Source organism: Dermacentor albipictus, chromosome 6, assembly GCF_038994185.2.
Source record: "Dermacentor albipictus isolate Rhodes 1998 colony chromosome 6, USDA_Dalb.pri_finalv2, whole genome shotgun sequence".
In the NCBI taxonomy this organism is placed as follows: domain Eukaryota; kingdom Metazoa; phylum Arthropoda; class Arachnida; order Ixodida; family Ixodidae; genus Dermacentor; species Dermacentor albipictus.
In genome coordinates, this window is record NC_091826.1 from 132,135,791 (window position 1) to 132,149,266 (window position 13,476).

At 46.2% G+C, this 13,476-nt stretch overlaps 1 protein-coding gene across 5 annotated transcripts in view; it reads right to left on the reverse strand.

Moving 5' to 3' along the window:
* LOC139061372 (protein SEC13 homolog) overlaps positions 1-13,476 on the reverse strand; it is a 71,129-nt gene that overhangs the window by 18,952 nt on the left and 38,701 nt on the right. For all 5 annotated transcript variants that reach the window (XR_011515406.1, XR_011515405.1, XM_070541340.1 and 2 more), the window contains one exon: positions 7,647-7,777. Coding sequence is in view for 3 of the 5 variants with exons in the window: in XM_070541340.1 (XP_070397441.1) it covers positions 7,647-7,777 (131 nt within the window). In the remaining 2 variants the exon portion in view is untranslated. The remainder of the gene's footprint in view (positions 1-7,646; positions 7,778-13,476) is intronic.

Sequence of the window (13,476 nt, forward strand, 5' to 3'; positions counted from 1 at the left end):
AGCAGTTGCATGCTGCATGTAGCTGGACCTGGTTAACTCAAGCAGGCTAAGTGACTATCTATTTGCGACTATGCACTTTGAAGGGGACGCCAATAAACCACCACCATCATCATCATCACCATCAACAGCAGCTTACTGTGCCACAGGTCAAGGGATGCGATATGCGCGCCACATAGTCCTGGATACCTGTGTTCACTCTTTGGTACACGTCATGGTGCATCCTCGCACGGTACGAGCAGCAGGTGAAGAAGTGATTCGTAGAGCTACACGCGCGGCTGCAACCAGGCAACATTCAGCTCAGCAGACCACTGTGTAGACAGCAAGACAAGCTGCAGCTCACCGTCGATGCTGGGCAGACAGTTGAGATAGTTTTCGTAAAAACAACACAAAAAAACTTCACCCCAAATAACCTAGTGCGTGGTGCTGAAAATGGAACCTTTATGGAGCCGCTCCTCCAGCTTACACTGGGACTGTGCTGCGTGTACCACGCAGGCCTGTGGCTTTTTGATGAAATCTTCAGCTAAAGACCTATATTTCCAGACTCCCCAATCAGTCAAAAATGGTGAAATCTGACAAATCATCATTTGAGATGGTGCATGATGTTGGTAGATGAACTGCAATGAAAATGTTAAACAATTAAGGCCATGAAGAACTGTAAATCAAATTGATCAATTTCTATATGTGCAGCAATTAGAGTTAATTAGCATATTAATTACATAGTAATTAGATTGCTGAGCTGTCCACAAATGAAGCATCACTTCAGTGCGTCAAAAACGCTGCTATGGGAGTTGCATTAAGTTTCCCACATTTAACTCAGCCCTTTCAAGTACCAAACTCGGCACATCAAAAATAATACATTGGCTGTCGCAGGCTTAAATGACAACTGTGACGTCATTTTGAGAACCCTGCCTAGTGAATGGCAGCATTCATATCCACTCAGATTATGTCCAAAATAAACCAGAACAAGCTTCTGAAACTTGACTTTCACCCCTGTCAAGAGGGCAATTTAAGTGCACTTACGGAGGGTGTCACTGGGTTCATGTGCACTTTGCCAAATCTAAATATTGCAAGCGGAGTGTACTCGCAGAAGAGCACACACTGATCGGAGTGCGTTCACGGAACGCACTTTGCTGGTCAAGTGCGTAGCCTCACCGCCAGCGGTATCAACAATACAAAATGTAATGCATAGAAGAAGGTTACAGAAGTTCATTGTAGCTGTTGAACAGCTTTTAACAAAATAATCATAACAGAACTCGCTGATATTCTATTCTAGCAGGATCAAAGGCTGCCTCGTCGCACGCCACCATATTGTTCTGGATTGGCTAGGCATTCATCTTGGCTGGCCTTGACTTATAACACTCTTATGATTGAAATATTTTCATTTTTGTTGAGTAAACATAGATTGATTGTTTTTTATTTATAATACAACTAAAGCAATAACTTTTCGGAAGTTTTTTTTTAAATTTTAATCTACATGTTCAAAAAACATGGTTTTAGTCGGTTGCCATTTTGTTTAGTGCAAGGGCGCTCTGTTTTCCAATTTAGCACTGCATAGCCTAAAGTGTCATTCAATCTCCCGAAGTGCACTCCCTGTAAGTGCACTTAACTTGCTCGCTTGACAGGGGTGTTAGTCTGCCTGCATTTTATTTATTGTTTTACTGTGAGTTTGCTCTGTATTGCCGCTTAGCACTGCGTAGCCTTAAGTGTCACCCAAGGTCCCGAAGCGCATTCCCCGTAAGTGCAATTAACTTGCCTGCTTGAAAGGGGTATTACTTTACAACCACACTATTCAGACGTTTTTGTTGACGTGGTATTTGTGCGGTGCTTAAGCCTAGCATGCCCATTGTGTTGGTGTATTCATATGTCAGTTCCTTCTTGGTATAACTTAAGCAATTCTAGCAGATAGAAATGCTTTTTCGCTTTAGCGCACATTACAAAGGTTTGAAATAAGCTACAGTAAAATCGGATTACCTCAAAACTGTACAAAAAGGAATAAATTTGAAGACAACCGGAGTTTCCAAACAAGCGAAATCACAACAATAGAAACTCGTTAGCAGCACACTGACCTCATGGACCCTTCCCAAAATGGCATCAGTAATATTCTCATTAAATCACTTGTAGTGCGATGCTTGGCACTGAGTCAGACAGTATCAATCCTAAAGCAAGACGTTATGGGGATTGAGGTGCCTCCTCACGCCTCATCCCCCAGCTCGCACGTTGTGCTTAGCACGATTTCCGGGAACCGCCACCATAACGGCAACATGGCGGTCACGGCTAGTGTGCCACAGCTAATTTCCCGTGCAAACAGTGCTTCCCTCTCCCTAGCTTGAATCACCGCATGAGCCAGTGTCACTGGGACATGGCCTGATTGGCCTTCAGAGTGGCGGCCCCCGGGTGCACTCTCCACCCGAGCTCTCTTCCACTGAGCGCTTCCTCACTGCGGCAGACGCTCACAGGCACGCAACGAGTTCACTATATGGGACTTTTGCTCCTGCGACTCCTTGTTCTTGCGCTTGGCGGACCGCTTACCGGTGAGCCCTAGCGCAGCAGGCGTGCATACTCGATTGGTCTTGCGGTGAACCTTTGCCCGTAAGCACCGTGACTGTCGCACTGTGCTGTATCTGGGGTAAATAAACCTGCGTTTGTTGGCGATCTGACTCTAGAGCCTTCTCTGCGCTGTGCTGTTGACTACGGTGTGTTGCATTTGGAATGCGAAGAAGTTGCTTGGCAGTGCTGCTGCAACCGCGAAGCGATGTCGGCTATGAGGTTCGACTTTTCGCCATCGTTGCCTCTGTTGTTGCCGAAGTGTCGACTAGCGACAGTGAAGAGGACGACACAGAAAGCGACAGCACGGGCGATTCAGGTATGACAGTGGCAGAAGCTGTGCGTTACGTCAGCCTCATGAATGCAATCATCACGACGAGTACAGCACCCCGTAATGAAAAAGGCGCCCCGCGACTTCAGCAGCGCTACCGCTTGCGTGCACGGAGAAACGTAATGCCAACGAGCAATCTTCCATGCAAGTGTTTGCCGAGAAGAGGGGGCTGGTCGAAAAGCTGGCTCGCAGCTTCAGGAAGTTGGAGGCCACTGTCGTCGCTGCTAGGCCGCCGCGGCATCAAACGACAATAACACTTTTGTCGCGCAAAGTGAATAAATACTGCATGTTTCTTTCCCCTTTTCATCGTACTCTCTCTGAGTTCCGTTTTTGACAGGTAAGTGGGCGATCTCATGCTATTTCAGTTAAGCAGTACTACCGCTTAGAACATACTTCTTCCGAGCTATGGCCATCTATGGTTTAACGAGGTTTCACTGTATCAGCAATACTTATATGCCGCCTACTGCTTTGCTTGTGATGACAACAACTAAGAAAACTGCTGCGTTAAGGTGTGCAGAATGGCAACGACATTGATGGGCGAATCGCACTTTGGTCCAGCGAGAGACACAAGCGTGAAGCAGAATACCTTCGCATATTCACAGTGCATGCTGTGAACTCGGCCACTCGCATTGCTGAAGCTGAGCGCATCACAAATCCAATGGCTGCTCAATACACTACAGAGCCAGACCAAAATTGTCGTACCTTTGCCGAAGCGACTCTGCAGCAGGATGTGAGTAAATTAGGCGAGTAAATGTGGTATGCATAAAACCACGCTTTCTCTGCAGCAACAAATGCATGAGTCCCTTTTTCTTTCTTTCTTTTTGCAAGTACAGGAAGCTGCGCAGCAGCATTGTGAAGGAACTCCAACCTTGTATAGTCAAATCTCGATATAAGGAATCATGCGGGACCACCGAAAGTCGTTTGTTATTTTGAAATATTGTTGTAATGAAAAACTTGCGGTTAAAGCCAGCGGACACACCTAGGAACGAAAATGACGTACCTTGGCAGTAGACGCGTGTGCAGACAAGCATACTCTCATATAAAGATGTTTCACTCACTTCAAAGATGGTGATTGCCAGAAGAAATCAGTGATTTTCTTCTGGCACGTGAAGCACGCACGACCGATTAGGAATGTGTCGACATCTTCCATTTTACACAATACCTCATCAGGTACATCAATGAACCAAGCGATAAAAGTGCGAACTTTGTTCCTGCGCACTAAAACATCAATGTTCGACACGATCTCATCTTCTGTGCTTGGTGACCCACCGACGTCTTCCTTCGGGTCATCATTATCACTGGAGCCGTCGCGAACGCAGTTAACAATCTCTTCGGTTGTCAGGCTCACCACCGTTAGTGCTGCGCTGTCGCTCTCCACTAGTCGTCCAAGGAAGAGACAGTGGGCAGCAATTCTGCAACCTCGGTCCACAGGTCTTCTGGGTTGTTGTTGGCCACCTCCAGGTCATCATCAAGCTGCACAGGTGCTTTGACAAGCCCTGCTTTTCGCCAGCAGCTGCTAATGGTGGGCGCCTTCAAGTTCCACCAAGCTCCTGTGAGAATTTCCGCTGTGCTGACGAATATTGATTGCAGTTGGCTGCTTTAGGTGGAGGTTGATAATGAACTGCTGCACAAGGCGCTTACAAAATTCTGTTTTCATGCTCTTTGTAATGCCGTGGTCTAGGGGTCGCAGCAAGGATGTGTTGTTTGGTGGCAGAAACTCCAAGCGAACGTGCGTCAAATGAACATTCACAATGTGAGCAGAGCAGTTGTCGACAACCAGTGGAATTCATTGGTCATCCCACCTCATTTGGTCATCGAGTTTGATGAGCCAATTGGAAAAGAGTTCTCTAGTCATCCAGGCTCATTTGTTGCCGCAGTAGTTGTATGGTAATGACATGACGTTTTTCATGCAGCAAGGCTTCACATACTTGGCGATGACGAGCGGTTTAATTTTCTTCGTGCCTGTTTCATTGCAGCAGAGCAGGACTGTCACGCGAAGATGCGACTCCTTCTTTCCTTTGCACTGCTTCCCTTTGAAGTGCATAGTCTCTGGCAGGAGCTGATAAAAACATGCGGTCTCATCCGCACTGAAAATATCGTCTTCAGAGTACGATTCAGCCACCTCTAGAAAACGGTCATTGCGCCAGGAATCCGTGCCTTCTCTGCTAGCAGCCTTTTCCTCAGCCGAGACTGCCTGCCAAGTTACATTCCTTTGGCAGAAACGAAAAAGCCAACCTGCACTAGTGTCGAACCTAGTTATTTCAAGTGCATTGGCAAATTCGCGGGCTTTTTCTTGGAGCATTGGGCCAGACACGGGAACGTTTTGCAGTCTGGCATCTTTGAACCGCTTGAGAACAGCTTGGTCCACATTTTGAAAGTTTCCCACTCGCAGCCGTTTTCTCGTAGGACCGAGTTGCGATTCTCGATGAAGCTTGACAGTCTCGTCTCGGTCTTTCAAACTGGTTGCGAAGGTCAATGGGGCAGTGCCATGCTGTCTGCACATGTCGATTTGCTGCGTTGAATTCCTACAATACGTTCAATTTGTATTGCAGCAAAAACTGCTTTCGCTTCTTGGTGCTGTCGCTAGCTGCATTCATATTGAACCTTACGCAAAAATCACCAAATCTTTGTCGTGAAGTTTTTGGTAAAGTTTGTGGTGAAGCAGTTGGCATTCAGCACGGTGATCATGATAGCTACTGCACTTGCGGTTCCAGTTTACCATGAGAGTTGTGGCGCTGTTACTTTTAGCCGAATTCGTAATACTGATGTTCCTCGATTATAAAGGGGAAAATGAACTACGTGTGTTATTCTGAAATATGCGCTGTATTGAAATTAGTAGTTCTCAAATATTCTTACATTGAAAATATAGGCAATTTGGTGGGGATTCTTAAAATATTCGTCAATTTCAGAAATTCATTCATGTGAGGTTTGTAGCAATGAGAGTTGACTGTATTAACAGTGGAGTGACCATTCATAGAGATTGCAGCTTCTAGTGCTCGCCGTGTAGGCAGCACCAGTAGTCTAGCAGCAGTAAAGGCTGCTTGGATTGGAGTGATTGGAGGCTGCACCATAGTTCGCTGTATAGTTTTTCTTAAAGAAAATGTTAAATGCAGGGTAATTGAGTAATACTTGTTGGGGGGCTAGTTGGTGCATGTTTCCAGAAGAGGGTTGTAGCGCCGAAAAAGACAACACATGCGCCTGTCCCGTCTCGCTTGCGATGTGTTGTCTTTTTCGGCGCTACAACCCTCTTCTGGAAAGGTAAATGCAGGGAACTAGAGCAATAAATAACTGAAGGGTGCCACAATTCTTTAATGTTAAGTTGTAGCACCTGAGATATACCTGTTACAAAAAGCACCACTTGGTTATTGTAAGTTGCCCATGCAATAAGTCGCACTGCTTCCAGCTTCTGGTTGCCGTGGCAGCGCTGTGGAAGTAGTGTGTAACAGAACAGAAAATGCTACTTCATGCTGCCTTCCACGTGCACAGTGTGCTCAAGGTCAGCCAAACCAGGATCTTGTTGGCTACCAAAACCCTATTAGCTCCTTCCTCCTGCAACTTGTACAAGGCAGCCAATCATGACAGAGAAGTTTGCTCCTAACATGATTCGATCGCGATCGAAAGTGTGCCATGTGACACCCATATTAGACTTCGGCCAAGCAGTGCTATTTCAGCTTTACTTTTTTAGCTTTCATGGAGAAGTTGCTTTTATCAAATTACCGTTTGTATCGAATTTTTTCACCGTCCCATTCAATTAATTAAAACAAGGGTTTACTGTACTTTCACTTTTATGTATGTGACTAGCACCAGATGCATTGACAGGCAACATCATTTTCACACAGTGATAAGACAGCATGTTTGGCACTGTGCCAAGAATGCCGTCGCTCATAGAAACTAATGCTGGTCATGTGAAATTGAAGATATTCCCAAAAACGATGATCCGAAAATAGGTACACCTTGTTAGACCACTTGTGAAACGTCACTTACTTTCTGGCGATTCCACTACTTCATTTGGTGCTCACCTTCCATTCTTCCTTGTTCGTGCTAAGCCACCATAAATATTTTGTGGTCTACTGAGGAATATGAACCGACTAGCCCAGCAACACATACATCTGCAGCAGAACTGATAGTTGGGCGAGTTGGTACGAATTTACGGAAAAGAGATATAGAGATGCGCGCTAAATATTTTACTATGAATACGTACCTCTGAATCCACTATTTTGGAGTTGCAATTATTCCAACTTTTTGGCAGTCGCTGTACAGTTCGAATTATTAATCAGCGACTGAACTGGCTGGCTTGAATTCTGCATAATGCTGCTAATGAAAAGTTATTTATAAATACCTAATCCACTGATTACTGAATAAAAAAAAAGATTATTGTAATATTGGTAACGCTGTGCCCCATCGACAAATCAGATCCTTAGAATACTTAGCATGTTTGAACTATTGTTTGTTGAAATACAGTTAAATTTGGTTATAATGAAGTTGTATATGACACAAGAATACCTTAATTATAGCTAATATTCATTATATGTACTCATCGCATGATAATCCTGTCAAAAATTATATACATTTACTTCATTTGCATGTGTTTGTTACATCAATGTTCAACTGTAATACCAAAAATGAAAATGCGGGACAAATGGCTCCTTTGCTACAGTGGGTGAGAGTTGCCAAATTAGTGAGAGAAAAGGAATGTTTCTCAAAAGGAGTCTTTCTTTTTCCACATGCCGTACTCAAAGAAATGAAACGTCCACATCCACTGTACACTCACTGGAGCTGCCAGACCTTGACCAGGTTGTCGCAGCCACCCGTGGCGAACTGGCGAAGCCCAATCCATACACCTGGCTCGCCGGCCTGGCATGAACTCGGGGCTGGGGCCCAGCTCACCGCATTGCAGCCAATCTGCATGGACAAACGGCACATTCTGCTGCTCTGTACTTTTCCACTTTTTCATTAAGGTTTTTTACTGAACAACAACATAGAGGATGCTGCATTTTTGCAGTTTATTTTAGGGTACATTCCGGAGTTCCTTTCTTTAAAGGAAATCCAAGTTTTTCGGAGTGTTAAATATAGTTACATGTATCAATCAGTTTCTCAGGATTTATTTATTTCTTCCAAGTTTAGGCAACTGTTCTCTAATACAAGAACACACTGTCAATGCTAAAAAATAAAGAGCTTTATTGAACAAATGGTACCAGAATAATTGTCACTGGTTGTACTATATACAAGCATACATTCCAGCGTTTGTATCCGCAACTGTATCCGAACACAAAATGTACAGGCCGCCCTTTCGATGCTCACACTGAATACTGGGAAGGCTAGGAAATGCAGTGAACCATGTGGAAGGAAAGGCCCATCATGTGGGCATGCATGTGCCAGAACATCCTCAGCTTAACAATTTCTTTCACATCCTGTGCCTGATGCTGCAAAAAAGCTGATGTCAGATGGTGCCCGCCAGATGCTGGCCCTCTCGTAATAATGCACTAAAACCCACTAAAATGTGATTGGAGGAAAGGTGGCACGAAAGTAAGGATGATATAATGAAGAAATGTAAAAAACTAGATGTACCACAGAATTTGCACAGCAAACTCTACTTCGGTTCCAACTTGCCATGGTTGCCTAGTGGCGATGGCATGGCCACATTTCCATGGGGGTGAAATGCAAAAAAATTCACTGACGATTACGATGCTACATAATATGAAATTTGAGCACAGCTGTATACATGTTTTCATTTCGCGATATATTGTATGGCGTGGACAACCTGTCTCGTGTGGCACGTTGCAAATGGAGCGAAGCGTGGTGCAACTGCCTCACTAATCAGGAGATCGTGAAAGGCACCACGCGGGTGACACGTAGGTGCGATTCACAGCAGCTGCTACAGACAGACCTTCACTCATGCAGCCCTTCGTTTCCATACAGACAACACAAGCTACTCTGGCACCATCTTGTAGCCATCGTCAGCCCCCCATAGCCCGTCTTATGCGGCACTACGCTTTTATTCTCATGCTTTTGCCATACCCTCCTTTTCCGCTTCCTGACTCATGGTTTCACTGCATCCTCCTCCGCTTTCCTCTTCGTTATCGCTGTCTTTCATCTGCACTCTATGTTTGCTCTTTCATCATTTGCTGTTCGTTCGTTTGCTCGGTTACAAGGACGCCAAAAGACGCCGCCGACGCTCACCACAGGAACGAGCGCCTAAGAGCTGTGCTCTAAAAAACACCCACGTACTGTGCACTGGGTGCACGTTAAAGCACCGCAGGTGGTCAAAATTAACCGGGAGTACCCTTCCACCCCTACGGGCATTCCTCTTTATCAGATCATGGTTTTTGTCACACAAGACCCCAGAATTTAATTTCAGACTGAATATCGAATACAGTAGAACCCCGCTGTTACGTTCCTCACTGCTGCGTTTTCGCGGGTGCTTCATCGTTTTCATCCGGTCCCGGCATAGCTTCCATAGGATCCAATGTATAAGGAACCCCGCTGTTACGTAGTAGCTGTGAAAACGTTCCCGCATGATGCGTCGCCACCCGAACCCGCCTGGGCTAAAGTAGGCAACGCGCTCCAACCGCCATTTTGGCTTCTGACGAGTTTTGACCGGGCTTGGCTATGGAACTGGTTGTAAGAAGCCGCACACCAGTTCGAGAGGCCGCTACTAGGTGGCCATTCGTGAAAAATGTTCTCGCTATCATCACTGTGATTACGGTCACCACATGGTTTGTTGGACAGGTCAACTCATGGAGGAAGGAAACTCAGGAGAGGCCCTGACGTCACTCTTTGTGAAGCTATAGCTAAAGGGAAGCTGGAAGTTGGCGTTGCTCCGCCTATCGGGCCAGCTCTCCTCTCTTGTTTACATTTCTCGCGAAACCACGCTGCGCTGCGTGCAACCGGGCTGCTCGGACGCGCGCGCTCCACAGCAATACTAAACAATCGTTACCACGTTAGCATGACGCCAAAGAGGGCAAAATTTCCCGTAGATATTCCTTCGCCCGTTGCCATTGCCGTGGCGCGGTAACGACGAGGAGCACGAGCCGCATGATGCCGGGGAGTTGCCAAATTCTAGCTTTGGAGAATCCGTCGCGGCTCTGGACCTCCTCCGCAGGTACGTCACACCTCACAGCGACGCCGACAGTAATGCGGCCTTCCAGGCTATTGAGAAACGTGTGGTGATTTCTAGCGAGCGAAAGAAACGGCAAGCCACCATTCTAGACTTTTTAGGTCCTAAGCGCACTCTGTGGAAATAAATTGTCTATAGTTGAAGCTGCACTTTTTTCATTCATTTTCGGAGCTTTCCTCACTGTTGCGTTTTCCCGGCTGTTACGTTTTTTTTTCCTCGGTCCGGTGAAAAACGTATGAACGGGGTTTCACTGTATTAGGTTTAGGTAGCTGCAAGATGCGAGAGATTACCATCAAAATTGAACTTGATGGCAAAGTGACCGCCTCGTTACACAGGAGATGCTCCCAGAATTCACCCAGGAGAGGTCTGTGGTGTGTTCTGAAAAAGAGGAAAGTGCGTGTAGCATTGCCGAATCAGAGAGCCTAGTACTCCTTCTTCCCCATATACATGCGCTAAAGGAACGTTTTCTCAGCAAGGAAACTTGTATTCATCATGTTTTTTTGTACCTCCAGCCCAGTTTGTTGTGCTTAGGCACGTGGCTTTTTGCGAAGATGTCATGCATGACTGCCATCCTCAGTTGTGATGCTATGGGTTTTGATGGTGTCACCTAGTGGATTCTTTTATAGGAAAATATGGACTACACATCATATCCCGAACGAACCAAAAACTGAACTGGGCAAGTTTCAAGAACCTTTACTGTGACACCATGGCCAAAACATGAGAAAATTTTATATCTGTGATGTCACAGTGTTGTAGTACCAGCGCTGAGGCTTCAGAACAAAATTCTAAACATGTAAGCTTGGCCTTTTTTTTTTAGTAAACAACCTCATGCGCTAAAATCCACTCAACAACAAATATTGGTGGCGTATCCATCCTTCAGAGTATTTGCCAATGTTAATGCCATTAGCAATATTTTTTACATATGATATGATGATTATTCTATCCCCATGACATATCTCGATGTCATCGGTGAATCACAGAAACCTTATGGCTACATCAGCAGACACATGATGAGTCTATCTTGTAGCCAACCACAATGTTGAATAATAATACTACAACATATTTTGTTGTAATCACTGCACCCCAGTTGAAACTCTGCAATATGTCATATCCTGGCTGCAACTTAATTGTAATGGCTTTCCTTCAAAAAGCCGCATTCAACGCAGAAGGTGTCTATTGTGGATGGGGCACTATCGCCTTCATACACAGTAGAATCCGACTGATACAATCCTGTTCTGTGTAATTTCAACTGAGAACACAGAAAATGACATAATAGAGTTACACTTCTTTCTTGCCTGTTAATACATTCCCAGAAGACAAATACATTCCCAGAAGACACAATCTTTCAGCACCAACATTCAGTACATCGCCAAATTGCAATTGTATGATACGTTTTCTGGCCGCTAGATCCCGTGTGAACAAGAAAAAGCGTGAGGCACACACGATCAAAAACAACCACTTGCGACAGCTTCACCGCAGCACTCGCCCACGCATCACGTGAAAAGGCAGACCTGCGAATCTTCTTGCAGGTCATTATTGACATGCTGCATTCACAGCTATCGCTACCAACCCTATCCCAATAAGCATCTTCCTTTATCTGTTTAATGGCATGTGTGGCATAGTGCTGTTGGAAGCATATTGCACATTTTTAATAGGTGATAACCCAGACGCACCGCTGTTCCCTATTTCAGGTGGCATGAAGTATCATGTTTCAGTGTGGCGGTATTGTATTCCACCATCACCCACCAGCTCGATTTCGTTTCAGTGTCCCTTGGCCATCTTTATACACTAAGCAATAGGAAAACAACCAAGTACGCATCCTGCCACTCAAGCCCCACTAGCTCGATGCGTATTGGCGTCTCGTGCTGCAACGATTCTCAATGAGAGGGCATGTCAAAACTTTCCGCCAAAATGCCCCGCCCGCAGAAGCTACTTGCCCAAACTGATGCAACATGATGATGCAACATGATGATGCAACATGATGCAACATGATGCAACAATTTGTGCAACGCTTTGTATTATGTAGATGTCAACTACAGTTGACTGCCAAATATATTACTGACTTGGAATTGAATGTTTTCCCAGTTAGTATGTTCTTTCTCACATATTTTTCCAGAACATAAGCACAAGGTTGGGCACACACACACATATGCAGAGGCCCACGTTACCAGCTCAACAAGACAGCGGACAGCACATAACTAAGGGACGTATTCTGAAACGTTCGCCGCGGCGAACTTTTCGCACTGGCCACGCCTCCGCCGTAGCGGCGCGCGCTGAATGGCTGCTTTGACAAAACCGGAAATGCACTTGCGCCACCTGAATTTCCGGTTTTGTCAAAGCAGCCATTCAGAGCGCGCCGCTACGGCGGAGGCGTGGCCAGTGCGAAAAGTTCGCCGCGGCGAACGTTTCAGAATACGTCCCCTAGTGTCCCAAGATAATAGACAACTTGGGTCACTGAGTATGTGGAAGAAGTTAGATACCTGCCGCAAAGTGAGTGAAGTTTGTGCAGATTTAAGTGCACCCCAGCACCTTTGTTCGGGCATTCACCTGTTCGGTCATCCCTATGCCTCTTCCTTTCCACTTGCAACAGTTGTTGGGGGTGGGCCTTTGCCATGGACTGGTTTGTGGCGCTGGCACTTCACATTGTTGATTGCAGCGCTGCGATGGCATGACGGGCACGAGGGAGACCTCTTCGGAACAGCACTCGGTACGTACACGTTTTCCTCTTGTCCGCCAGCTCCTTTGTTAGGGCTTCAGACTTGAGCTCGTCTACGGTGCCTTTGAACTTACGGTGAGCGCATACCTTGTGTTGCTCCTTTTTCCAAACGCTAAGCAATGCTTAGTGCTTGCACATGGTTATACTGCACTGACCTGCACTAACGAAGGCCCAAGTCGACAGAAATTGCTCGAGTTCCTGTGAGTGGGCCCACTGATTATTGCAAGAGCAAGCAGCACAGCCACGGGAACTTTTCCTAGGGGCCTGTCGTGGAAAGCCATCCACCCGCAGTGACATGCTAGCAGTGCCCCTGCCTGGATTTTTTGCCCTTGGCACGGGAGCCCCTTTGATTCCCGTGCTGGTCTGGGAGTGGTCGTTTGTGCAGTGCTGGGCGTCACCAGTGACAAACAGTTTCTACTAACTTAAGGCAATACTGTGTTTTCTAGCGTGGTCGGTGCAATGAATGCCAGAGACACAAACCACATAAACACGCAGGACCAGGCATTTGTGCAGTGTTGAATTTCGCCGAAGACCAATAAATGGCCTTCACTAATTCAGGGCAATACTGTGTTTTCTTGCATGTGCCGCGCTCGGTCCCAAATCGTGTCCCCTCGTGCCCCAACTGCCCCTCTATGCAGGCAAATGGAGAGCACACGCTTTTCTCTTGCCCTGCAGCCCTACAATCCCCTCCTTAAGCTAACCCCCCACCTCTTCGCTGGTGGGTGTGGTTAGCGTTGGTGGCCTTCGCCAACCAGCTGGCCATAGTCC